Raw genomic sequence first — 27,866 nt, 5'->3', positions numbered from 1 at the left:
CAATTACCTAAGCTTGTCTCCGTACTGACCTTATCTCTTAAGAGCAAATTTCAGAGGAAATGAATAAGTATTTGATAAGCTGTCATGTTCCTTTTTGGGCTTGCTGACACACTTTTTTTTCTGAAGAGAGCTGCACACTTGGAAATATATTGTGCATTTTTCTACCTTGACTCAGCATCTTACAATATGTTAGCATGGCAATATTTTAGATATGGCAAGGATATGACCTTTCTGTAAAGGTGCAAGTTATTACATACTGGAAAATAGCAGGGATGCTCATGTTGGGAAAGAAAAGGTGAAAAAAAAAAAAAAAACTTGATGAATAAAAGGCCAGCCAAAGAAGACAGGGAGTAGGCTCATCAACTGGGAACTTTGACAGCAACAAAATCGAAAAAGCACTTACCTTTTCCAGGGAATCACTCCAAAAAGATAAGATAATCATCAATCCTTTATTTGGTTTATTAATAGCATCAGTCTCTGAATATTTTATAAGGAATTATAAGGAATAGTTCAAGACAAATTAGGTAAATAAGGCTTTCAAACACTTTATTTAAATGTGAAAGACTTGATGATTCAAAAAAAGCTTTTTTTAAAAAAAAGGCTCTTGGAAGTGAACATGCAAACATAATTCATATGTTTAGGATTATTCCAGAATGAACACATTATAGAGTTAGAATTAGTTACACTTATTACAATTTAAACTCAAGCCATATAATTAAAAATTATTAAACCTATGCAACTTATTATGAAAGTAGGATTTTTAAATTCCTTTACAAGTTAAAGTGATGCTTTTACCTCAAGAAATGGTAAACCACCCATAATGCATTACTGGGGCCATACTCCACTTTTTCACTCCCACAGCATCCATATTAAATGCTCAGAAATCAGGTCTTGACAGTACATGAAGAGTAGCTCTGTCTCTCAACAGTTCACTAATTAAAACCAAGTTCACCAACACTCATACACAACCCAAAATTCCAAGTTATTATTTTACAGTGAAGCTTAGCCTTTTCATATGGCCCACGGACCAGAGTATTTGCATTGACTCGTTCTGCCTCTAAAGACCAGATCTACCTGGCTCTAAAGACCAGATCTACCTACACACGGGAACCTCATTTATCACGTACTTATCAACTTTCATTGTTATTGTTTCCTTGTCTTTTATTGTTATTTTCTTTCACTGTCTTTTATCGTTATTGTTTTCTCGTCCAACGAGACAGTGAACTGAGAGCAGGGACCAGGTGTTTTTACTTCTATACCCTCAGTGTCCTATTATATTGTTGAGTGAATGAATTCTGTGAACCCTGTAGCAAAGTGACATATAATCAATCACAAATCATGAAAATATAAATGTGAGAAGAAAATACCACATAAAATTCTGACTCTCATGTAGGTTTCAATCACTTGGAATTTTTTTAAAAACTTAATATAATCATAAACTTTCCAGTGATTTTGTAGGGTTACTTCAAAAGGAGGCTGGTTACAAATCAGTTATTCATGAGCTGCAGCTGCTGAAGTTTCCCTTCAAAATGAGGTTTTCCATGTAGTAGAAACAACTAGGGCAGAGGTAAATGAAAAGAAAAACTCATTTCATTGGATTTGTAATACAATTTCAAATCCTGTAGCATCAAATACGATAAACATGTTTAGAGCGTATCTTAAATTATAAGATTTTCAACTCCAGGTTGGTCTGTGGATTTTACTGTCCAACATCAGAACACTAGGCAAGAAGGTTGCTTTCGAATTAAACAGAAATCCTTCACTCTTTTTCTAGTGCTTGTTTTAACACACAGTATACAGCTTCAAAAATCCCAAAAGAGCCTATGACACCATAGCTAGTGGAGAACTTGGCAAAGACAAGGGACACCAACCAACTTCCCACCATACAATCAAGCAAGACATTTTAAAATTAGTAGCTATCAAATAATATTTCACTAAAAATGGAGCTTTTCACAAAATCTGAGGATTATTTTTATTTATATTTGGCAAGAATTGACATTAATCATTTATAAAGTATTCATTATGCTTTAAATTGTTTCCCATTTGTAAATATAATAACTGAAAATAACCTATGGAATTACTTTTTCCCAATCCTCATTTCAAAGCTCCTCACTATGTACAAAAGTCCATTTCAGCTTTGACATCATGCTAGATGCTTCCATTACAGGACTACAATGGCTTTAGAAACTCATTTGTAGCTCACTGAACTGTATTATCTACAGTATATAAGACTTAGCATATATTTAAATTATAGAAAATAAAGTACAAGGTGTTTATTTTTCTTCATGGGGCTTTCAGGCAGACATCAGGATCTTCTCTTATCCCTAAAGAAAAATAACAAAAATCAAGAAAAAATAAACTTGCAAGCTATTAAAATTATAGATTAACGCATACTTATAAAATGTCCAACTGCATAAAACTCACAATGACACAACACAATAATACACCACAAGCAACTATTATTTAAAATTGAGTTATGAAGAATGGAATACTAGGCAGAAAAAAACAACTAGCCAACTTGGAAATTAGAGTTCTATTTGCATTTGTATTAAAAAGGATATTCATTAATTTAATTCACCACTTAGTCTAATTGTCAGTTTATGCCTGAGCCTAGGTCCCTGTCAAAAAGGGACATAACAATTCATTTTCTTTTATCATAAATATTTATTGTTTCAATCAAGGCCGATCCTCTTACTCCAAACAAATGATAAACCCCATTCAATAGAGGAGTAAACAGTCACGTATCAGATAGCTACAGACATTGGCTGGTATTCAGTCTTTAGCATGACACATACACTAAAATAGGTTTGCTCAGGATATGTAATAATTTGTGCCAGTGGAACAATAAAGTCTACTATTTAATTTCCTTTGCTTCAGAAAAATGTCATTAATTCAAGCACCACCGATTCAGAAACCAGAATCGTGTGTGCCAGGCTAACATTAGCTTTCATGTCCCTGTAGGAAAAAAAGTTTACTAAGCAAAGGTAAAGCACAGCTCAGGTGTTCTCTGAATTATACCATCTTTCACATTATTTGTGTCTGAATTAGTGAAGTGAAATGATACTTAGCTACCTATAAAAGGGACAGGAAAGAACAAGATGAGACAGACAAGAGCAGTTAAAACGTTATGGGCTTATAGAATTTTTGATGATTTTACAGTGATTTATTAAAAGTTTATAGAGTAATAGATTAAAATTATAGCACATAAATTGTCACCTCTCATTTGACTTGCTGGCTACATCTACTTTCTCATTGCATTTTTCTTACATAACTTCTAATTGATTATATGGTTATGAATAGGTTGACTCATAAATCTGAGCTTCCAAACCCTGTCAAAAATTAAGAGTAAATCATACCTGTAGTACCTTGTGTACTTCTAGCTGAGGACTTCTTCTCAACTGGATACTGCAGAGGTATTACAATGCCTTGATCTGGCTTCTGAAATGCTGAAATGAGATTTTTTATTTTCCGGAAATATCTTTTATGTACCCCAGGTGCTGTCTGGAAAATAAAAGGCCAAGAAAATTATTTACCTATCTCAAAATGATACAAAAAGACCTACAAAATGTGCTAGGGATGCTAAGAGAGGTAACAGTTGTGTAACTTGTTGAAATATTTGAAAACGTAAGAAAGAAGGAAAAACAACATTCCAGAAGAGTTTACTTTGGTTGGCTGAATTTCCCTGCAAGAGGAGCTAATGAGCTGTCATTTCAGTTCTCCCAAGGGTGGTATTAGTTTGTAGAAGCTCTTGCTCATCGCCCTGCCCTTCCTGCCTGCTCCCCATCAGACATCTCAAACCTCTAAGGGTATACAGGCCATTACCCACAATGAATTCACCAACAGAGGGGATGCAGTTAAACAGGAAAAAAAAAAAAAAAAACAGATCCTACAGGTCATTAATAAAAAGCCTGAGGAACAACAACAAAAGAAAAACCAACAACCCATCCTCCCTGCCATCATCCCACAATATAAAATGCTACACAGGAAATTAAAAATTGGCTGTTATGATACACACAGTGCACGGCTAGTTCAGTCCTCATACTCTTTCATCTCATAATATTTCCTGCGTCATTCTTCACATTAAAATTTTTCCTCCTTGGGAAACTTCCCTATACTCCCAAAATTATTCTCTTCATCAGCATGTCACTGTAACAAGGTTTTCTCTATGACATGAAAATGAAAGACTATATAAGGTCACCTTTATTTATTTGTGTATTTTTAAAGAGACAGTTATTTGCAGGTAACTATTAAAATGTATTCCTTTCCTGACATCAGTTGTCTTGCAAAGACACTGCCTGAAATCAACAACAATTTCCTGCAAAAGCTTATGAGCCAAGCTTCAGGCATCAGCTCAAAACTGTCATTTTACATAAAATAAAGTAGTATTGCTATGAGCAATTGAACAATGACTAGTATTTTTTTTTAAGTTGTTTTTCAGCTATTCCATCTGGAAGATTTTTGAGGTGGGAGCTGTTTGTTTTTTTAGAATTTAATGAGAAAACATGAAGGCTGGCATGAAGACTTCTGTCAGCTAGACAGCGGTATGCTGAAGATAGCATACTACACTATCCATAGTAACTCTCAGTCATTTCCTTATGTTGGGGTAATTTTTCATTGAAAACATGACAAAAATTCTCTTTAGCTCTATATTAGTGTTCCCCCATATGTTCACAGTAGATGTAGAACACTCTCTCACCCAGCTCCACCCCACTCTCTCACCTACCCTCCACCTTCCTAAAGCTTGATTGAGAACTCATCCAAAATAACATGGCCATTCTTGCAGAAATCCAAACAGTTCTTTGGTTCCAAGATAGAATCTCCAAATTGCAAATGCAGGCCATAGGCACAAATTGCCTCCTTATACTCTCCTCAGTGCACTTTTTCATTTGCAAAGCACATTCCTATCTCTTGCCTTCACTATTTCCTCACAAAATGGCAGTTATTGGCTTATTCAGTTATTCCCATTTGACAGATAAGAAAATGTGAATGTAAAGAAATTAATCAGCTTGCCCAAAGTCACACAGACAACCAGAGGCAGAACTGGCTCTGAATCCCAGGACCCAGTCTCTTGCCTTTCAGATTAGAACTGGGTCAAACAGGATCTAGCGAAGCTAGGGTCATCAACCAGAAGAGAAACTGTACACTCCCCAAGTGTGGAAAGATTTCAAACCACACATCTTTTTGGCTGTTCTTGTGGCTTGTAAAACCATTTATCAACAGAAGCATAGCCGGGCACAGTGGCTCACACCTGTAATCCCAGCTTTTTGGGAGGCTGAGACCAGTGGATCACCTGAATTCAGGAGTTCAAGACCAGCCTGGGCAACATGGTGAAACCCCAGCTTTACTAAAAATATGAAAATTAGCCGGGCGTGGTGGCGCACACCTGTAATCCCAGCTACTTGGGAGGCTGAGGCACGAGAATCCCTTGAACCTGGGAGGCAGAGGTTACAGTGAGCCGAGATCGTGCCATTCCACCACTCCAGCCTGAGCGACAGAGTGAGACTCTGCCTCAAAACAAAACAAAACAGAGAAGCATCATTTTTATGGGTACTGATATGTAGTTAACACTTGATTATCCATGCTAACAGAGAGGAATAATAGCACTGGAGGTATGGAAGCTATTTGAATTGGGGATCTGATGTTTCATAAGCAAATGACTGGCCTATTTTACAGTGTTTTACTTAGATTAATAAGGACAATTATTTAACATCTGCTGATCTCCTGATCATATACCCAGTAAAGCCTGAAGACAGTGATGTCAACAGGGTGACATCACTGTTGTGATGTCAGTACATTTTAAATAATGTATTGCCAACAATTCACATATTAATAAGGGAAAGTAGATTGTAGAATTATCTAAATTAACAATTTAGCAAAATTTTAGTCTGAGTCATATAAGATAATACACTAGGCAATGATTTAACCTAAAAATCTCTCTAAAACTAGAAATACACATGATATCTGTCTTTCATAATTCTGTGGGGCCAGGGTTCGATTTCATTACACTCTTTAAAACAAATCTCACTTACCTACATTTCTAGCACAATATATGCACAGATGATGGCGTGTTACTGCCCTGATTTTTCCTGCAGCATGGCAAACTAAAACATTGTTCCAAAAATCAGTATTAATATCTATCATTTACCCAGCTTTGAAAATACATTTATCACAAGAATTGTACCACTGACAACTCTCATCCTGTCACTGAACTCAGCTATTCTTCAAATTTGCACATCTCCCATACTGTCACCTCTTAGTTATCCATGGAAACATGTATTAGATCACAGCTGGTTTTCAATATGCTCTAGAGAAATTTCTTCCAGTCAGGTGGTATGAGCTCTGAGAATATATACTAGTTTAATATTCACCTTAGAACAGCACTGCTAATAAGGTAAATTTAGTAGATAGAAAAAAACGCAATATGCATTTCAAAAATTAAAGAACTTTTTAAACTATTTTCTATTTGGGGATAAGTCATGCCAATCTTCTGCTCTCTTGATGCAGAAAATTACAATATTATTAAATAAACAAGGTCAGATCAGACAACAGGATGAGGGGGCATTTGTGTTCAATAAGCCCTCTCTTCTTTAACATGATCACAAGCATGTAACAATCTCATATGATGTTATACTCAAAATGCAGGAAAAAAGTTTAAAAACAAAGTTGTTAAACCCTAAGAATTTAAGATCCTGTTGTTACATAATATTCTTCAGCAGCTGAAGGGTATTTCTCTATGGAGAAGAGCTATTTCTGGTGAAATAATATACAAACATATATGTGTGTGTGTGTTTTTGTCAGTATATGTTACATGTAACTTTCTTCATAATAAAGTTTAATTTCTTATTCAATCATCTCTGCAGTGATACAGAGAATTTTTTTTAAATAAACAACTATAAATCATTTTGATTAGAAATGGCATAACTTTATCTTTAGTTAGTATTATAGTTTTAATAATCCTTACATAATACAGCAACAGTATGTTTGAAAACTTGGCCTAATTCATCTCAGTGGTTCAAAACATTTGTGGTCTGTAATTTGTGCTTTCCAATTTACTGATAAATTAGTAAACGGGAGAGCTATTTTAACTTTTTGAAGTATAGACTTCAGAAAATTTTAAATGTATAGATTGAGTTATTAATAGGAGCTGTGGCAATTTTCAGGAGTTCACTTTTTTGAGGGCTCACTGTGTGCCAGGCCCCATGGCAAAGAGCTTCTTTATGTGTGTTATCTTATTTACTCTTCAAAATGAGCCCTGTGCATAAGGGAGGATTCTTAGGCTCAGTTTACAAATGAAGAAACTGGCTCACAGAAAAGTTAAGTAACCTGCCCAAGATCATAGACCTATCAGAGAGGAGGGGAGACCAGACCTGGAACCCAGATTTGCCTAGTTTCTTCCCAAAGCTGAGTTTCTTCCACTCATAACTGTTTAATTTCAAGTTATAACTTCCCAAGGATATTGTAGTCTCTTAGAAAACAAGCATCATGGTTTTTAATCTCCCATAATACCAACACTCATATTGGTATCATCTGGTAAATAACTGTTCATTTAATTATTTTACCTGATTTTGATATGCTTTCTAAGATTTCACATAGTCACTAAAAGTTTGACATAACCCTTCAACATTTTTATCTTTCTCCTGAAGTCATACAACTCTGCAAAATGGTGGCTAAACAGGACTGGGACCAAAATTCTCTAAAGCTTTCTTAATGACCCAAGAACAATTTTTGATTGGAGCTTTAAATATTTCAACCTTATGAATACTTCATAATGTAGAATTTGCTCTTTTATAAAACCAGCCTAAATTTCAAACACCTCCTTGACACCCCCAGAAGCAAAAATAAATAAAACTATACCTCAGCACTCCAAGAACCTGTTTCTGTCTGGGACACTCGGTATGTATAAATGTAACCGTGATACCTGTGAGAGAATAAACTTCCATTACTAGAATATTCCAAAAGGACAATGGATACTGTAAATTTAAGCTTAATATTACATATAAATGTCACTTATACTAGGACACACGTATATGGTGCCATTGCATTCACAGGAAGCAAAGCATAGTGAATCTAACTTGTCTCCATATTGTAACTGCCCAACCACAGTTTCCAGTGAGATTTATCTTTTCATTTTTTGAAATATGGAAATTCATGCTCCTAAAGATTTGTCAACTTGAGAGACTATTTGGACAGAAAGAAACTACAACAGGGACCTGTTGTAATTGATAAAACCATGAATTATTAGATAGTTTTAACAAACAATAGACTTATTTTTAAGTACATATCGAACCTTAAGGTGAAAACATTTCACTGGGATAATACACTATCAGGCCTACATAATTATTAATATTAATAATATTTGTTATAAATATAATAGCAATAGTATAAGGATGTAATACTATAATATGAATATAACTATATTTTTATAAAATTACTATTTTAATGTATAGCAATATAATATTGCCACAGTCATGTATCACTTACCAAGGGGGATACATTCTGAGAAGTGCATCATTAGGTGATTTCATTGTTGTGCAAACATGATAGACTGTATTTACACAAACCTATATGGTATACCACCTAGGCTATGTGGTATAGCCTATTACTCCAGGCTACAAACCTGTACAGCATGTTACTGTACAGAATACTGTATGCAGTGTAACATAATGGTAAGTATTTGTGTATCTAAACCTACCTAAACATAGAAAAGGCACAGTAAAATACAGTATAAAAGATAAAGAATGGTATACCTGTTGAGAGTACTTACCATGAATAGAACTTGCAGGACTGGAAGTTGCTCTGGGTGAGTCAATGAGTGAGTGGTGAGTGAATGTGAAGGCCTAGGACATTACACTACTAGAATGTTATAAACACTGTAAACTTAGGCTACACTAAATTTATTTTAAAATATTTATATTTCCCGGATCATGAGGTCAAGAGATCGAGACCATCCTGGCTAACACAATGAAACCCCGTCTCTACTAAAAGTACAAAAAATCAGCTGGGCATGGTGGCACACACCTGTAATCCCAGCTACTTGGGAGGCTGAGGCACTGAGGCAGGAGAATCGTTTGAACTCAGGAGGTGGAGGTTGCAGCGAGATGAGATCACGCCACTGCACTCCAGCCTGGGTGAGGGAGCGAGACTCTGTCTCAAAAAAAAAAAAAAAAAAAAAAAAAAAAAAAAAAAAAAAAATCTCTTCAATAATAAATTAACCTTAGCTTCCATTCTTTTACTTTATAAACTCTTAAACTTTTTAAACTTTTTGACTCTTTTATAACACTTCACTTAAAACACAAACACATTGTACAGCTATACGAAACTGTTTTTCTTTATATCCTTATTCCATAAGCTTTTCTCTGTTTTTAAATTTTTTATTTTATGTATTCTTTGCTATTTAAACTTTTTTGTTAAAAACTAAAACACAAATACACACATTAGCCTAGGCCTACAGAGGGTCAGGATCATCAGTATCACTGTCTTCCACCTCTACATCTTATCCCACTGCAGGATCTTCAGGTGCAGTCACACACAGGGAGCTGTCATCTCCTATGATAACAATGCCTTCTTCTGGATTACCTCCTGAGGGACCTGCCCAAGGCTGTTTTACAGCTAACATTTTTTATATAAGTAGGAGTAGATTTTAAAATAATGATAAAATGTGTAGTACAGTAAATACATAAACCAGTAACACAGTAATTTGTTATCATTATCAATTATTGTGTACTGTATATAATTGTCTGTGCTATACATTTTTTTCTTTTTTCTATTTTTTTTTCTTTTTTTGAGATAGAGTCTCGCTGTATTGCCCAGGCTGGAGTACAGTGGCGCAATCTCAGCTCACTGCAACCTCCGCCTCCCAGGTTCACACAATTCTCCTGTTTCAGCCTCCCAAGTAGCTGAGGCTACAGGTGCACGCTACCATGACTGGCTAATTTTTGTGTTTTTAGTACAGACGGGGTTTCACCATATTGGTCAGGCTGGTCTTGAACTCCTGACCTCAGGTGATCCACCTGCCTCAGCCTCCCAAAGTTCTGGGATTACAGATGTGAGCCATCACACCTGGCCTGTGCTATACTTTTATACAGCTGACAGCACAGTCGGTTTGTTTATACCAGTGTCATCACAAATACATAAGTAATTCACTGTGCTGTGGCATTACAATGGCTACAACATCAGTAGGTGATAGGAATTTTTCAGCTCCATTATAATCTTATGGGACCACCATTGTATATGCTGTTCGTTATTAAGGAAAATGTTGCTATATTGCACATAACTGTATTACTATATTACTCTATAATATATTATAAATGAAATAATAGTAAAAAAATATGAATTCAAAACAAGTGCTGCTTGTTTTTATTATATTTTTGTGGAAGAGCAACTCTAAAATGCTGTAAACTAGGACTATCTCCAAAGTGCCTTAGCTGTAACTTTATTTTCCTAAAAGCAGCTTATCCTTTTAAATGGGATAAATATTCCCTCCCATTACTCAGTTTATATCTATATTGCATATCTGTCTAATTGATTTCTACTACATGCCAAGAGTTTTACTTTCTGCATTAGTCTGTTTGGCTGCCATAACAAAATACCATACCTTGAATGGCATAAATAAAAGAAATTTACTTTCTCACTGTTCTGGAGGCTGGAAAGTCCAAGATCGAGGTGCCAGCAACGTAAGTTTCATTTTGAGCCCTCTTCTCTTGCCTTGCGAGTAGCTGACCTCTTGCTGTGTGCTCACACAGCCTTCTCTGTTGTAATAAGGCCCCCAATCCTATCATATTAGAGCCCCACCCTTATGACCTCATTTAACTTTAATTATCCCCTATCTCCAATTACAGTCATGTTGGAGGTTAGAGCTTAAACATATTAGGGGGGAACACAATTCAGTCTACATCATTCCACTGTTGACCCCCAAAACTCATGTCCTTCTCACACTTATACCATCCCAATGGCCTCAAAATAAATTAACTAATTCTAGCATCAACATAAAATCTAAAGTCCAAAGTTTCATCTAAATAAAATTAGATGTGGGTTAGACTAGCAGTATTATTCATCTTGAGGCAAAATTTATTTCCAGTTGTGAAACTATGAAACCAGACAAGCTATGTGCTTCCAAAATATAATGGTACTACAGGAAGACAATAGACATTCCCATTCCAAAGGGAGAAATTGGAAGAAATAAAGGGGTTGCAGGTCCTAAGCAAGTCCAAAACCTAGCAAGGCAAACTCCATTAGCTCTTAAGGCTCAAGAATAATCCTCTTTGATTCAATACTCTGCCTTTCAGGTTCACTGGGAAAGCAGCATCACCCCCACAGCTCTGTAAGGTGGCCACATCCTTTGGCTAGGGTGATGGCCCCACCCATGTGGCTCTGTTGGATGTCAGTCTCACTTTCTGAAACCAAGGTAGAGGCAGCCTTAGCCTCCAGGCCTGTGTACTCTGGGCCTATAGTAGGAATGGCAGCCCTGGTGATCTCTGAATCACCCTCAGGGTCGTTCTTCCCTTTTTCTTGAAGGATAAACCATGTTTGCAGCCAAATAACTATACCATACTGTCCTGTTCTCTTTGGTCCAAACTGGTAATATTTCTGCTGCTTTTATCCAAACTCTATTCCTGACTTCTGCTGAGATGGTGGTTAATATCATAAGTAATCTTAAGGAGTGATAGATAATCCAGCCACACCCTAGTGTTGTCTCCAGCACAAGCTTCCTCATTTATTGCAATACATAAAGACTCAGAATTTTCCAGATGTTTAAGTTCCAGTTCCTTTTTGCTTAACAATTCCTTCTTCAATTCATCTCTCTCCTTTTGTATTTTACCATAAGCAGTCAGGAGGAACTGAGCCACTCCTTCAACATTTTGCTTAGAAATCTCCTCAGATAAATAGTCAATTTTTTTACTCAACAAATTCTACCTTCTTCAAAATACTAGAACACAGTTCAGTCAAGTTCTTTACCATTTGTAACAAGGAACACCTTTCTCCCAGTTCTCCCAGTTTGCAGTAACATCTTCCTGATTTCCATCTAAGACCTCATCGGAATAAACAGTTCTACCAACATTCTGTTCACAGCCATCTATGCTTTCTTCTAGAATACACCTTAAAACTTCCCCAATCTCTACTCATTACCTAGTTCTAAGGCCACTTCCACATTTTTGGGTATTTGTTACAGCAGTACTCCTCTTCTCAGTACCAAAATCTGTATTGGTCTGTTCAGGCTGCCATAACAAGATACTATAGACAGGGTGGCTTAAACAACAGAAATTTATTTCTCACAATTCTGGAGACTGGGAAGTCCAAGATCAAGGTGCCAGTACGGTAAGTTTCATTCTGAAGCCTCTTCTCTTGGCTTGTAGGCAGCCACCTTCTTGCTGTGTGCTCATATGACCTCTTCTTTGTACATGCATTCTTCCTTTCCTCATAAGGTCACCAAGTCTATCAGATTACAGCCCTATCCTTATGATCTCATTTAACCTTAATTACATCCTAGAGGTCCTATCTCCAAATACAAGCATATTGGAAGTAAGGGTTTAAACATGTGAATTTAGGAGGAAAAAAAGTTAAGTTTATAGTACATGCATTATCTCCTTTGGACCCCACAAAAATCCTATTAGGTTTATATTGTAATATTTATTTTATAGATGAGGAAACTGAGACTTTGATATGTTAAGTAACCAAAATCAGACTAGAGATTAAAAAGCAAAAATGGGATTTGAATCAGGCCCATTTCTAGATCCCCAGTTCCTGATCCCCACACTGTACTGATACAGATTATTTGTTATATTTTAGTATATATAGTAATGCCACTTAATTTGCCTAATAAATTTTACCTCATAAAACCGTAAGGTAAACTTTATAATGAATTGTTTCAGATTTTGAATGTGAATCTAAATCTATTGTGAATCAATTGAATGTGAAACTAAATCATTTATTTAATAAACTTTCTGATTGCTATTCTTGGGCACAAGTTTGAGTCAATAGAGATCTTTGGTTAGGACACGTGCTTTTTTTTTTTTTTTAAATGGTGTATTGCTCTGTCACCCAGGCTGGAGTACAGCAGGGTGATCGTAGCTTACTGCAGGCTTGCTCTCCTGGGATTAAGCGATCCTCCTGCCTTAGCCTCCTGAGTAGCTGCCACTACAGGTGCACACTGCTGTGCCTGGCAAATTTTTGTTTGTTTGTTTGTTTAGTTTAGTTTTTGCAGAGACAGGGTCTTGCTCTGTTGACCACAATGGTCTTGAACTCCTGGCCTCAAGCTATCCTCCCACCTAGGCCTCCCAAAGTGGTAGGATTACAGGTGTGAACCACCACACCTAGCCAGGACACGCACTGAACTCTGGTTAAAATCAATGTGTTTACAAGCAGAAGGTCATGCTTGACTTGATGATCACATTTACCATTAACCTCCTTTGGAAATAAAAGTATTTAAATACGTGAATTAAATTAGACTTACGTCTGTAATCCCAGCACTTTACTTTGGGAGGCTGAGGTGGGCAGATCACCTGAGGTCAGGAGTTCGAGACTAGCCTGGCCAACATGGTGAAACCCCATCTCTACTAAAAATACAAAAATTAGCCATGTGTGGTGGTGGACGCCTGTAATCCCAGCTACTCAGGAGGCTGGGGCAGGAGAATCGCTTGAACCCAGGAGGTGGAGGTTACAGTGAGCTGAGATCACGCCATTGCACTCCAACCTACGTGACAAGAGTGAGACTTCATCTCAAAAAAAAAAAAATTACTACATCTTTCATCAATATCCATCAGGACTGATTACCCAAAGGGCAAAAAATATCTGAAATACACTATTCAGATTTACTTGATTCATGACACTAAACAAAAGGTCAATTTAACTACTGATGTGGATTATATGATGTTTTATTTTTTACAAAGGATTTCCAGAATATTTAGATCATATATAAAATAGCTTGATATATGCCTATATATAATATGCTGAATAAATATACAATATTACAATGTTAAAGTCTTTTGTCTTTTTAAACACTTGAAATCTACCTCAAAGCCCACTAACTTCAGCAAGTACTCTATGGGGAACAAGGCAAGAGCTTTGATTTCCATTTTTTACCATGGGAACTCAACGTAAGCCTTTAAGTGATTTTCTTAAAGCGATATAGCAAAATGGAGATGGAAGCAGTGAAACAGCATAGGTTGTTAGTTCCATTTTCCCTATGAGAAACGATTAATGGCAATAATTCAGCATCATAAGAGTGATGTGGAGATTCATTATTTAAAATCTCAGCAACAAAATAAGCAGAATGGTAAGCAACAAGTTTTCCACTTTCTAAAACAGTGGGTCTCTAAACAATGCAATGATTCTATCTCCCTACTATCATTCAGACGTATTTAGTCAAAGTAAATGAGTCTGTTTTGAGAATTGTTTCCTAACGAATCTGATCTTATCTCACTTTCAGTTAAGCAGCAGGAACCTGAGTACCACTTCAAAAGTTCCTACCTCCTTCAGTTTCTGAACAACCTGGTGTCAATGGTACATAAAACTTCTCATGATTAACTCATCTAATATTAACAATTTCTTTCTCCCCACAACCCCTCCAATTTCTGAATGAGCAAAATTGTCTCACTCCTCAAATAGGCCAGCAGTTTATATCTTTCACTTTCAAGTTACTGAAGTAACTGACCAAGGATCCCATGTAGTCAACTCTTACTATATGTCATACATGGAAGAGATCTAAAACAGTGCAACTCAAATTGCATTCCCAGGATAACAGCATCAACATCACCTGGGAGCTTGTTAGAAATGTAGACTCTTGGGCCCCACCCAGACCTGTTAAATCAGAATCCGGATTTTAATAAGATGCCCAGGTGATTTGTGTGAACATTAAAGTTACAGAAGGACTGATTAAAATGCAAAGAGAACGCCCACATCTCATTGGGAATATTGATGGCAACTTCCCTGATGTCAATCGGGCTTCTTCCACCTGCCCAGGGTACTTCTGTACCACCTCCTCCGTAGTCATTCAGTCTATGCTTTAAGAATGCAATTTTATTTTAGTATAAGCTGAAGGTTTGTCAGTCATTTCAGTCTTCATAGGACAGTGTTTCTGAACCATTTTTTCCTTTCTTCCCCAATAATATTTCTTAGTTTTATTTTCTATAGCTTCTATTATAAACCAGTAATTTTGTAATATAAAATTAAACTAAAATATTGAATATGCCTTTTCAAACAAAACATACTCTGTCCCTGTCCATGGAAAATCACTAGTTATATAATAAGAGCAAGTTATATAATAAGAGCTATAAAACCATACATATTTTTGACTGCATAACCTTGCTTATCTTCATATACTCCAAGGAAACAAGTCAAGAGGAAAAAGCAATTTGACAAAGATTTTCATACTAGCCCATTTTAATTATGAAAACATTGAACTAACCTAAGTACCCCTAAATAAGGAATAATTACTCAAAATAGGGGAATTGTTTTTAGGTATAACCCCAAAAGCACAGACATCAAAAGCGGAAATAGATAAATGTGATTACAACAAACTAAAAAGCTTCTGAACAGGAAAGGAAACAATCAACAGAATGAAGAGACAACCTACAGAATGGGAGAACATATTTGCAAACCATACATATGATAAGGGGTTAATATCCAAAATATATAAGAAACTCAAATTACTCAATAGAAAGAAAACAAATAATCCCATTTAAAAACGGGCAAAGGACCAGAATAGACATTTCTCAAAAGAAAATATACAAATGACAAACAGGTATGTGAAAAAATGCTCAACCTCACTAATCATCAGAAAAATGCAAATGAAACCACAATGAGATATCATTTCACACCTGTTAGGATGCCTATTATCAAAAATAAGAGAGGATGCAGAGAGAAGGGAACCCTTGCACGCTGTTGGTAGAAATATAAATTAGTACAGCCGTTATAAAAAATGGTATGAAAGTTCTTCAAAAAATTAAAGATAGAACCACCATATGATCCAGCAATCCCACTGCTGGGTATATATCAAAAGGAAATGAAATCATCATGTCAAGGAGAAATCTGCACTTTCATGTATATTGCAGCATTATTCACAATAGCCAAGACATAATGCAATCAACCTACATGTCTATCAACAGATGAATGGATAAAGAAAATGTGGTGTATATACACAATGGAATACTATTCAGCCTTAAACACAAAGGAAATCTTGTCATTTGCAACAACATGGATGAATATGGAGGACAGTATGTAAAGTGAAATAAGCTATGCACAGAGAAACAAATACTGCGTAGTCTCAGTTATACACAGGATCTTAAAAAGTTGAACTAATACAAGCCAAGAGTAGAATGATGGGTGGCTACCAGGGGCTGGTAGGGGCGTGCAGGGTGGGGATTGGGAAATTTGGGTCAAAGGATAAAAAATTTAGATCAGGAGGAACAAGTTCAAGAGATCTATTGTACAACATGGCAACTATAGTTAAAAACAATGTATTGTATTCTTGAAAGTTGCTAAGAGTAGATTTTAAGTGTTCTCATCACAAAATATAAGTATGTGAGGCAATGCGTATGCTAATTATTCCAATTTAGCTATTACACATGTATACATATTTCAAAGCATCATGTCGTACACAATACATATATACAATTTTTGTCAATTTAGAGATAATATATAAATTACAAAAAAATAAGGGAATTACAGCAGAAAAAATGGTTCAAAATTACACTTTCTCTGTCAAAGGTGAAGGTTTAAAATATTACGCTGGCTGGGCACGATGGCTCACGCCTGTAATCCCAGCACCCTGGGAGGCTGAAGTGGGTGGATCACGAGGTCAGGAGTTCGAGACCAGCCTGGCCAACATGGTGAAACCCTGTCTCTACTAAAAAATACAAAAAAAAAAAAACCTGCCAGGTGTGGTGGCACACACCTGTAATCCCAGCCACACAGGAGGCTGAGGCAGGAGAATCGCTTGAACCTGGGAGGCAGGGGTTGCAGTGAGCTGAGATCGCACCACTGCACTCCAGGCTGGGCAACAGAGAGAGACTCCGTCTCAAAAAATATAAATAAATAAATAAATAAATAAAATATTATGCCAAAATTCAAAAGTATTAGAGTCCTAGGTTTTCAAAAAAACTTTAAGTATGTGGACTATGTTGACATAAAATGATAGTATGTGTAAAAAGTGGGCACAAGGAGATCCCACTCTGATTACAACTATTCAAAACTGTCTGTCCCTGTGTATATATACACTAGAAGTAAACTTAAACTAACATAAATGCATTCTTGCATGTTATTTTTTCCTATAGTTATTTAAGTGAATACTTTTTTAAAAAAAACAAGCAGAATTACAATTTGGAGGCTTACAAACCTAGCCTAAGCAAATCACAACTCATAAAAAGATAATTCATTTTTTAAATTGTTACATCCCCTTTAGGATTATATTTCCTCTGACTCCCTTCATTAATACAGACAAACCAGCAATGTCGTGTAATTTTAACTTCCTTCCCTCATTAAAGTTTTTTTGGACTTTTTGATAATCCTAGAATTTAAAATGCATCACCAAAAAAATCAGAAAATGAATAATTGTTAAAGAACGGTGGAGTTTTATCATTGCCATTAATTTATTTTAATTACTATAAAGCATGTGTTAATCTAGTCTCTGCTGATATTGAAATTTGTCTTTATTTCATCAAAAGTTGTCCCTAACTGTAAAAAAGTGTTCAGGTTAGAAATGGACAAGAAGCAACCAACCTGACTTGTTTCTTATTTTCTCAGTGGGTCAGTGTTGGGGACAGATCCTGGTTTAGAACTGAAAAAACCACATCAATTCCTTTTTTATACCACTTCAAGGACTACACAAAAGAAAAAGTTTAGCTACACCTGACTTCTTCATGACACTGCAAATAAAGCAAGCCAGTACCTATGCCCTTTATGTCTATATGAACTAATGCTACATACAAAATTCAGACACAACTATAATGATTTTTTTTTTTTTTTTTTTTTTTTTTTTTGAGAGGGAGTCTCCCTCAGTCGCCAAGGCTGGAGTGTAGTGGCGCAATCTGGGCTCACTGCAAGCTCCACCTCCCGCGTTCATGCCATTCTCCTGCCTCAGCCTCCCAAGTAGCTGGGACTACAGGCGCCCGCCGCCACACCCGGTTAATTTTTTGCATTTTTAGTAGAGACGGGGTTTCACCGTGTTCGCCAGGATGGTCTCGATCTCCTGACCTCGTGATCTGCCCGCCTCGGCCTCCCAAAGTGCTGGGATTACAGGCGTGAGCCACCGCACCCAGCCTACTATAATGATTTTTAACAAATGTTTCAGAACTTTTATATCCAGAGGAATAGTATCCCACACAAAGCCATTATTTTTGAGACTATACTCTGATTCAAGAGCTTTCCAAACTTCCAATGGCCCAAACTTTATTCTTTCAGAGAGAATTTTAATTTTTGAAACAGTTGAAAGTCATTCAACTTCAAGTCTGACGGTAAAACTATCTGATATTTTGATAAGTCATGAAAATAAATATAATCACTTCTTCCCCCGAACTTTCATATCAAGTTTTATTTATGTATACTTATGTGGGTCTAACTTTGTATTACAATTATTTATAGAGCTTTTATTTATATTAAAAAACACGGCCGGGCGTGGTGGCTCACGCCTGTAATCCCAGCACTTTGGGAGGCCGAGGCGGGCAGATCACGAGGTCAGGAGATCCAGACCATCCTGGCGAACACGGTGAAACCCCGTCTCTACTAAAAATACAAAAAAATTAGCCGGGCGTGGTGGTGGGTGCCTGTAGTCCCAGCTACTTGGGAGGCTGAGGCAGGAGAATGGTGTGAACCCTGGAGGTGAGGGAGCATGCAGTGAGTGGAGATCGTGCCACTGCACTCCAACCTGGGCGACAGAGCGAGACTCTGTCTAAAAAACAAAAACAAACAAACAATTAAAAAAAACACATATTACATGTTAACTTTACAAATATTAACTCATGTCATAATCGTCATAACAACCCTGTGAGGTAAGTACTCTCATTATCACCATCTGCTGTTTTACAGGTAAGAAACCTGAAGCACAGAAAGTTAAAGTAACCTGCTCAAGGTAAAATAGCTAGTTAAGGGTCAGAGCTGGGATGCACACCCAGAGATCTGGCTGGAAGATCTGGGCTCTTAACCACCATTCTGTGCTGCCCCTCTCTTATACTAGAGGGAATGTATTAACAAATTGGTCTTTAACACAATTCCAAAAGCACAATTCTCAAAAGGGAGGGAATCTGCTTGGACATGGAGCTGGAACTGTCCACCCAGAGAAGGAGGGCAGTGGAGGGAGCTGAAGGGAAGAGGCCAGGTGGGGAGAGCCTGAAAGAGATCAATCCAGACTCCCCCTTTGCTTAAGCTAAATGACATCTTCAGACTAATCTTGCAACTTTAATTTTACATTGTCAGCCGGAGTCAGTACTTGGCTTATTTGCCATGAATTATCCATTTGATGGTTTATATGTGGCAAACTTAATCCTAGGCTGGTTTTCAGGCTCACTTTACCACTGGATTGTATTCAGGAAATCAAAAACAATGTTGGTGGCCTAAGTTATCATGAAGATAAATGTGGCACTAAGGCACATATCCAATTGAATTCAAAAACTAAATGTCAGTTGTAATTTCTCACTAAATGAAGTTATAATTTCAAGTTCTTTGCCACACTGTTCCCCTTTAGTGCAACTGATAAACTGGAATTTTATTTCATCACTGCTCCTCCCCCATTTCTCCAGTTCAGTTGTTTGACAGGCACTTTATTCCCAGTTGTACCTTTAAAACTTAAAGGACAAAAAGATAATTATGCTTTTATCTAAAGACATATATGTCAAATGACTTCATTATGTGTCCTTGACGTTAAAGAATTATAACAGCATTTCTTCTTCCAAATCTTCCATCAGATAAGTAGCAAACAAAGGCAGATATGTCCAGAAGAATGCCAACTATGGAAATAAACTATTTTTGAGCTAATTATTTTAAATATTTTAAATTAGTTCTCCTCTTATCACCATCAAACAATCCTACTGGGCAGTCAGAACTTCCCCAATAGCTGTCTACACTGAGGGTGAGAATGGAAGAAATCTGAGAGCACATATGTACGTCGGTGAAAAGAAACTTGATGTATCTAAAAAAACAGAGGGAATAAACTTTAAAAAAAACTATCTGCATTAATAAGAGCATTCAGTACACTGGATAAATACAAGAACAGAACATAAAATCAGTAGCTTTCCTATGAAACAGAAAATATAGTGGAAACAGATCCCATTTATATTTAAAAGCAGCATACACATTCATACACACAATAACTCGAAATAAAAAAATGTGTAAGACATACAAAAAGAAAACTATAAAACTTCATTGATGGATATAAAGGAAAAAATTATAAATGGAGAGACTTATGGGAAGGGAAGACTAAATCATTTAAAGATGACAATTCGTTCTTAGTGTATTAATAAATTTAATGTAACCCCAATGGTATTTTCAAAAAATTTTAGTACATAATAATTGTACATATTCATGGGGTACAGTGTGATGTTTCAACACATGTGTGCATTATAATAATCAAATCAGGGTATTTAGGATATTTATCATGTCAAATATTTATCATTTCTATGTGTAAGAACATTTCAACTAGTCTCTTCTAGCTATTTTAAAATACATAAGATATTGTTAACTATAGTCACCTTACTGTGCGACTGAACACTAGAACTCATTTCTTCTATCTAACTGTATGTCTGTACCCATTAGCCAGCCTCTCTTCATCGCCTTCCACCCTTCTCAACCTCTGGTAACTATCATTTTACTCTCTACCTCCATATGACTGAGGAATCCCACTACAGGGTATCTACCAAAAGGAAAGGAAATCAATATATCAAAGGGATACTTGTGCCCACACGTTTATCACAGTACTATTTACAGTAGCCGAGATATGGAAGAGTCCAACAACAGGTGAATGGATAAAGAAAACGTGCTATGTATATACAATTGAATACTATCTGGCCATTAAAAAGAATGAAATCCTGTTATTTGCAGCAATGTAAATAGAACTGGAAGTCATTATGTGAAGTGAAATAAGCCAGGCACAGGAAGACAAATATCATGTGTTCTCACTCGAATGTGAGAGCTAAAACATTTGGTCCAATGGATTTTTTTTAACTTAATAAAATGATTCTAGATTTCATTTTGAAGAACCAACAGATAAGAATAGCAAATAATTTTTAAAATGTATTAAAACATTATCATACTATAGTGCTATCAGTGCAAGAATAAACGGATCAATTGAGACAAATAGATAGTCCAGAAACAGTAACTGTTATATATAAGAATTTAATATATGGTATAGTCGGCTAGCAAATCAATGAAGAATGGAAGTTGTATTTATAAATTATATTAGGACAATTGCTACCTATCTGAAAACAAAATCAAATTAGATCCTTTATCCGCATCAAAATAAAACTCCAAATGGAATTAAAAAGGTAAATGTAAACTAACAAAACCATAAATTTAAAACAAAAACTGCAGTGAAGTTTTATGGCATACCTCAAGGGGAAAGGACTTTCTAGCCAAGGAAGAAATCAAACACAAAGAAAACAAGTAACATATTTGACTACTAAAAAGTTTGATTTTTGTATGTGTCAAAAAAAGTAAGGGCAAACACCAAACTTTGAAAAGATACCTTGCAACAGATCAAGGATTAGTGTGTGTGTGTGTGTATATATATATATACACACTATTATATATATAATCCTATTATATATAATATATTATATATACAATAGGATATTATATATTATATATAATAGGATTAATATATTTTATATATATACTAATACAGTGTGTTAAAAAAAAAAGTATGATTCAACTAGTTAAACGAGAAAAATACACAAAATGCCAAATCATGTCAGGAAATACAACAGCTTAACAACCATATAAAATGACAGTCACTAATCAAAGGAATATAAAATGAGAAAAATAAAGAGATAGCATGTAAATATAAAATAAAGAATGACACACCAAATGTCAAAGGAAAATTTTCTTAACTATAATACCCATTTCTAGTGAGGGTGTAGTGAAACGGACACTCATGCATTACAGGTGAGCATGTAGATTGGAATAACCATTTAGGGAAAATATCTCATGATCATGTATATATCAAGAATCCTAAGCTGTTTATGTTTTCTGACCTAGAAATTCCACTTCAGAAATTCATTATAAGGAAATAATCATAAATACAAGGAAACTTTAATGTGCTGAAATATACATCCTGATGGAATTTATAATAACAAAAATATGGAATGAGTCAAATGTCTAAAAGTAGGTGACTGGCTAAGCAAAATATGGTATACTTACTAGCTAGCTGGACTACCATGCAGCCATTAAAAATAACATCTTAAAGTTGTCTCTAAGAACATTATATATGAGTGTATTTTTTTCATGTTAAGTGGGAAATGGGAAGTGTATACAATTGTAAGAATACAATCATACTTTTTTAACACACGTAAATTTGTGTATACACACACACACACACACACACACACACACAAACTAATCCTTGATCTGTTGTAAGGTATCTTTTCTAAGTTTGGTGTTTTCCCTTACTTTTTTTGACACATACAAAAATCAAACTCTTTAGTAGTCAAATATGTCACTCGTAAGAATACAATTGTGAGAGCACACGTGCGCAAAAAACAATTCATCTTATTAAAATATAGAAGAAAATTCACCTAATTTTTAGCAATAACAGGGTCTCGTTCTGTCACCCAGGCTGAAGTCCAGTGAGGTGATCTCGTCTCACTGCAACCTCTACCTCCAGGGTTCAAGCAATTCTCCTGCCTCAGCCTCAGCCTCCCGAGTAGCTGGGATTACAGGTGTGCGCCACCAGTCTGGCTAATTTTTGTGTTTTTAGTAGAGAGGGGGTTTCAACATGTTGGTCAGGCTGGTCTTGAACTCCCAGCCTCAAGTGATCCTCCCGCCTTGGCCTCCCAAAGTTCTGGGATTACAGACGTTAGCCACCATGCCTGGCCTAGATAGGTTTGATTTTAAAAAACACCTTTTTGATCACAGTCTAGGCACTGTGATATGAAAAAAAGTGTTAATTCATTAATACAATGATTATCTGAAGTTTACAGCTAGTCTTTAGTTAGTTTCACACGTATGTTCAATGTTTTATCTCACTTGACTTCTTTCCCAAAATTATCTGGAAAGGCAAAAATAAATAAATCATATCCTCATATTGAATCAACCTTCTTGTATTGGTTTACACATGATGTTTCAGTAGATGTAAAAATTTGAAAAAAAAAAACAAGATTAAACTAAACTTATCTCAGAAAAAAAATAAAAAAACTATAGATGCTTCTCTAATTTCTATTGTCTATATGTTTCAATTTTTCTATAACGAATAGGTATAAGGAACTATTTTTAATAGACTTATACAAAAATCTATATTTATTTAGAGAAAGTAATTGAAAGAAAAACTTATCACTTAAAATGAAGGTGAGCAATCCTACAAATGGAAAACTCCTTTAGTGCTTTATGAAGGAGTTCAATTTTCTAAACCAGAACAGAAGAAAAGGCCATATCTGAAAGCCATGATTAGGAGCTTCAGAACTGGGGAAAAGGGCAAGCATCGTTTGAAAGTACAGTTTAAAGTACAGTTTGAAAGGCATATGAAATGTATTATCTCTACAATAAAAATATAAAAACTATAGCTCAATTAAATCTTCTTGGTTAATAGGAGTAAACAAAAGATAGAATGAGAAACCATTCTGAGTAAACCCTACATTCAATGCATGTTTGTCAGCTATACCTTGTTGTCCATGTGTACGTGACACCATTTATATTGTTATTTCGACTACATATCATAAGCATAAGTGTTTTGGTTTAAAATGAGTACATGGTTTATTTCTAAATAAAATTTGATTTTATAATTACAGTGTAGCACCAAAAAGAGGGAATGAATTTTTTACATTTGTCAAAAGGGACACTCAACTCAAAAACGTTGAGAAACTGATAAAAGGCAATGTATCCTTATATCTTCCCTCTGCAGTACATTCTGGCTATCACCCAAACAGTCTCATAAGACTTTGAGTCCCCAGTGTACCATTTGAAAGACACCGTAAGGGAACTCCCAATTTGTCTAGTATTTTCCGCTACTTCACAAGGCAGTTTTCATGGAGAACTGAGAGTCATAAAAAAAGCATTTATGCAAGATTCACTTTGGGCAAAAACTTAAATGCTTGAGAATTTCTCACCTGCCTAAGTTAATTCCTCATGTGGTTCTGGCCCACATAGGAAAAAGGCTAAAGTTGTCCTTCTCTCTTGTATATGGTACTTAAGGCAATCTTTTGCAGAAGGTAGGATACACATTACTATTCCTGTTTTATAAATATGGAAACTGAGGCCCAGAGAATTTGAGTGACTTTCCCAGGGTCCACACCCTAACCTCTCGATGTTCATTCCTTTTCTTGCAGTAAAGAATAGAATTTGCCTTAACAGTTTGTTAATTCAAAAATATCTGCTGAGTGCCTATTATGTGTTCCTGTGTTCCTGGTGATGGAGACAATGTCTCCGTCCTCATGGAGATTATATTTTTGCAGGACAGCCCAGCAATAAGTAGGTAAACAGGCAAATTATCAAATAGTTTAAAGCTCTTTGAACAAAAATAAAGAGATGGAGTGAGTGTATCAGGGACAGAGAGAGGGCACTTGTTCTAGATAGGTGGCCAAGCAAGTCCTCTCTGAGGGAGGAGGCAGTTGAACAAACATGTGAACTGAAGGTATTTTTGGCAGAAGGAACAATAAGCACAGAAATCCTAAGTGGGGGCATTTTTGAGGAGCTTGAGAAACGGCCAGGAGCCTGGTGAGGCTGAAGTCTTAGGTGTATCTTGCCTCTCACTATACCCTGTTGTCCCTCCCCTGCCCAGACTTGTTTTGTATGTTCTTTTTCACCTTTGGGTTAAGGAGCACATTATCTCCTTTGTCAGTTTCCCTAAAGCAGCGCCTTTCACCCACCCACTCACTCCACCTTCTCTCAATGAGAAAAGAGCCTAAGAATCCTAGCTGATTTTCATTGCCCTTCCCTAGGTTCCACACGGGAACATAATTATATAAGCAAAACATAAAGATTCAAGCCCAAGACATTCAATAACTTCCACGTATTTCCCTGGAAGCCTTTATGAAAAATGTATTTAGCATGACCTGAGAGCTGCCACAAACAAGGCTTGACCATTTTTGAAAACCAATATACAGTGAAAATCCTCTAGCACCAGCATCAGGATAATCTTTCTTCACTGACCCATAAGGTATTTCAAACTCTTGTGGGGTATCATCAGATGCTGAACTTACTACCAAGCATTTAACCTCATTTGGTTTCTGTCTAGAACCTACTATGCAGGGCTGCTGTTTTCATGGATTTTTTTTATCCTGCTGACAATAATGCTTGAGCTAGGTCCTTCCTTAGAAATGCCCCCATGATTCCTAAAAGAAATCAACTGAAAAGAGAAGATAAAATAACAATATATTTTTGGTATAATGACAATACCAATAGCTTACATTTATTGAACATTTACTAGGTGTCAGGCCCCAGTGCTAATTTTTTTACTGCATTATAGCACTTAATCTTACAATCCTATGAGGTAGGCAGTAATATGATACCTATTCAATGGATAAGAAAACTGGGGGACTGAGAGGTTAATTTGCCCAGGTCACAAGCCTAACATCTGACTAGCACAGGAGAAAGTCTCAGATCTGCCTGACTCCGGAGCCCTGGAGCAAAGACGCAGATGAATTTGATTCAAAATGAAGCCTTAGACTGAGACATGCCTAGGCAAATGGCAAAGCTGAATCATAACAAGGGTGTTTTCCCTCCATTCCCTTTAAGACTATTGTGAGTCCTAACGTTTATCAAGAAGGGTCCTATTTCTGAAATCCCCTGCCCCTCCCCACCCCCCACTACTTTTCTAAAGGATGCTACATCAGCAGATCCAGAGAGGTGATTTTACTCATACACATCCCCCTCCTCTCTCAGCATCTCGACTTTACTGGCATTGCATTCTTAAAGTAATTGACTCTGTTTCTTAATGTGTCTCCTCTCCCTGAATGTCATGCCCTTCCTTTGGGATGACACTTCAAAAGTCGTTTAAAGAGAGCTAGAGTAAGGCTCCCAGGGCACCACCCGATAGGGTTCAAAATAGAAGTGGGGAGCCTGGGTCTTTCCTGGAGCGAAGGTAAACTCTAGACCACATTTCAGCACCCGAAAGGGTATTCTCTGCGGCTGCCCCAAAAGGCTCTGGTGAGGGCCTTCTGGAGAGCAGGTGGCCCAGGGAATGAAATCCCCAGCGAGGGACTCAGGCGAAAGTGTGTTTCACCACGGCCCTGGGCTGGACTTGAGGGCGGACCATGGAGGCGTCGTCGGCGAGCTGCTAATGCCGGCGCCCCTGCCTGCCTCGGCCTCCACCCTGGCCCCAGCTGCCGCTGCCCACCGCCCACACCCTCAGCAGGCCCATGCCCACTGTATCATACTCACAGCACACACAGGCAGTACACTCCTGGCACGCTCTCGCTGTCCCTCAGCAAATAGCTGCCATCCAGCCCAGTGGCAAGCAGGAGCTTCTCGCCTGTTTCCCTGCTGATTTTGCCATGATACACAGCCACTGCGTCCATGACCTGGTGGACTCTTGGGCAGGCCGAGGAGGAGAACTGTACAAGGGAGATGCCACTGCTACTGCAGCCAGGCACAAGTCAACCACCTGACTCCCAGTTCAGCCAGATGTGCAAAAAAGAGAGAAGCACCCAAACAACAGGATGTTGTCTACTTGCCTTAAACCTCCTTCTCACACTTCAACTAAAACGAGCTCAGCAATTTAGTAGCTTAGTTCAATCGAGCTTGCCAAGGGCTTCCATCTCCTGCCCCCCAACACAGGGTTCATACAGAGCGGGAAGGAACATTGGAAGAAGGATTTTGCAAGATTGGGGCTGTACTGCCAACACACACCCTTGCACTCAGACAGGGATGCTTAGTAATGCTTCTGTTCTTGCAGTTTACTCAGAGGCCACCAGGAATAACTTAGCTCAACTAGCCGGTAAGGAGTTGATGATAGAGGCAAGTTGTACATGTCTCTGTCGGTATGTGGACCCATCATGTAGGGCAAAAACATACTAACAAAATGAAAGGATCAAAAGCTCTGAGAACAAAACACTGATGGTTTTATCAGTACTGTCAGTATGCAATCATTACTGAACATGGCCATGAAGACTCCCACAGAATCGGACATAGTAGATTAACAGTGAACTTTGGGCAAGTTCTTCTTCTCCCTCTTCCTTCTACCTCACGCAGTCATCTTGAAAGTCTTGGTCCTGAGTAAATATTGATTTCTTTCCTAACACCTTGTCCAAGGTCCCAAAGTGCTAGTTGAGATACAAAAGTCACAATGTACATCCAAAGATTTTCCAGATTTATCTATTTGATGGGCTTTACATGAGACTGTGAATCATTTAACTGGTGCTTTGCCTTTATATGCATTTGTATGTGCCCTTTGGTGTATAGGGCCCAACTTTCAGCATTTTGGCCATAAAATCTGTTTTGAATCATTTGCAAGTTGTTGATAATATTATTGTAACTTTTATTCTCTGTTGTTTCTAGAAAATGTTATTTCTTCAATTGATGCTAAACTGTCTTTAATATTTTAAAACCTTTCAATCTGCATTTTCTTCTCTGAAATAAAGCATTGCTTCTATTTCAAAATGTGCTAGGTAATATTTCCCCAAAACTTCCTGCATTTTCACTAGAGTAAGACTTTATTTATTGCTGAAGCTGAATGGTCTTATACATGTACCTTTAGATTATGTAAAGTACTTTTAAAATTGGAACTTAAA

General features: G+C 36.8%; 1 protein-coding gene across 2 annotated transcripts; it reads right to left on the bottom strand.

The window, feature by feature from the left end:
• Positions 1–529: 529 nt before the first annotated feature.
• SH2D1A (SH2 domain containing 1A) lies at positions 530–26,844 on the bottom strand. 2 transcript variants are annotated; one of them, XM_077987363.1, is made up of 4 exons: positions 26,518–26,844; positions 7,855–7,918; positions 3,366–3,501; positions 530–2,324 (listed from the first exon to the last, which is right to left on the bottom strand). In XM_077987363.1, the coding sequence occupies exons 1-4, from the start codon at positions 26,652–26,654 to the stop codon at positions 2,284–2,286; spliced, it is 378 nt and encodes a 125-aa protein (XP_077843489.1). In that variant the 5' UTR covers positions 26,655–26,844; the 3' UTR covers positions 530–2,283. The 2 variants fall into 2 exon arrangements, with proteins under 2 accessions (XP_077843489.1, NP_001028009.1); NM_001032837.1 differs by having other exon boundaries at positions 2,284–2,324; positions 3,357–3,501; positions 26,518–26,654.
• Between the last annotated feature and the right edge of the window lie 1,022 nt (positions 26,845–27,866).

Source organism: Macaca mulatta, chromosome X (assembly GCF_049350105.2).
Source record: "Macaca mulatta isolate MMU2019108-1 chromosome X, T2T-MMU8v2.0, whole genome shotgun sequence".
NCBI lineage: Eukaryota > Metazoa > Chordata > Mammalia > Primates > Cercopithecidae > Macaca > Macaca mulatta.
The sequence above is the reverse complement of the archived record's forward strand: the minus strand, read 5'-3'. Positions and strand labels throughout refer to the sequence as shown.

Excerpts from the sequence above, each read along its gene's own strand:
- SH2D1A (NM_001032837.1), bottom strand. The coding sequence starts at position 26,654 with ATGGACGCAGTGGCTGTGTATCATGGCAAAATCAGCAGGGAAACAGGC. Across the intron at positions 7,919-26,517 it reads GTGTACTGCCTGTGTGTGCT|GTATCACGGTTACATTTATA; the intron begins GTGAGTATGATA and ends ATTCTCTCACAG. Across the intron at positions 2,325-3,356 it reads AAGTACACAAGGTACTACAG|GGATAAGAGAAGATCCTGAT; the intron begins GTATGATTTACT and ends ATTTTTCTTTAG.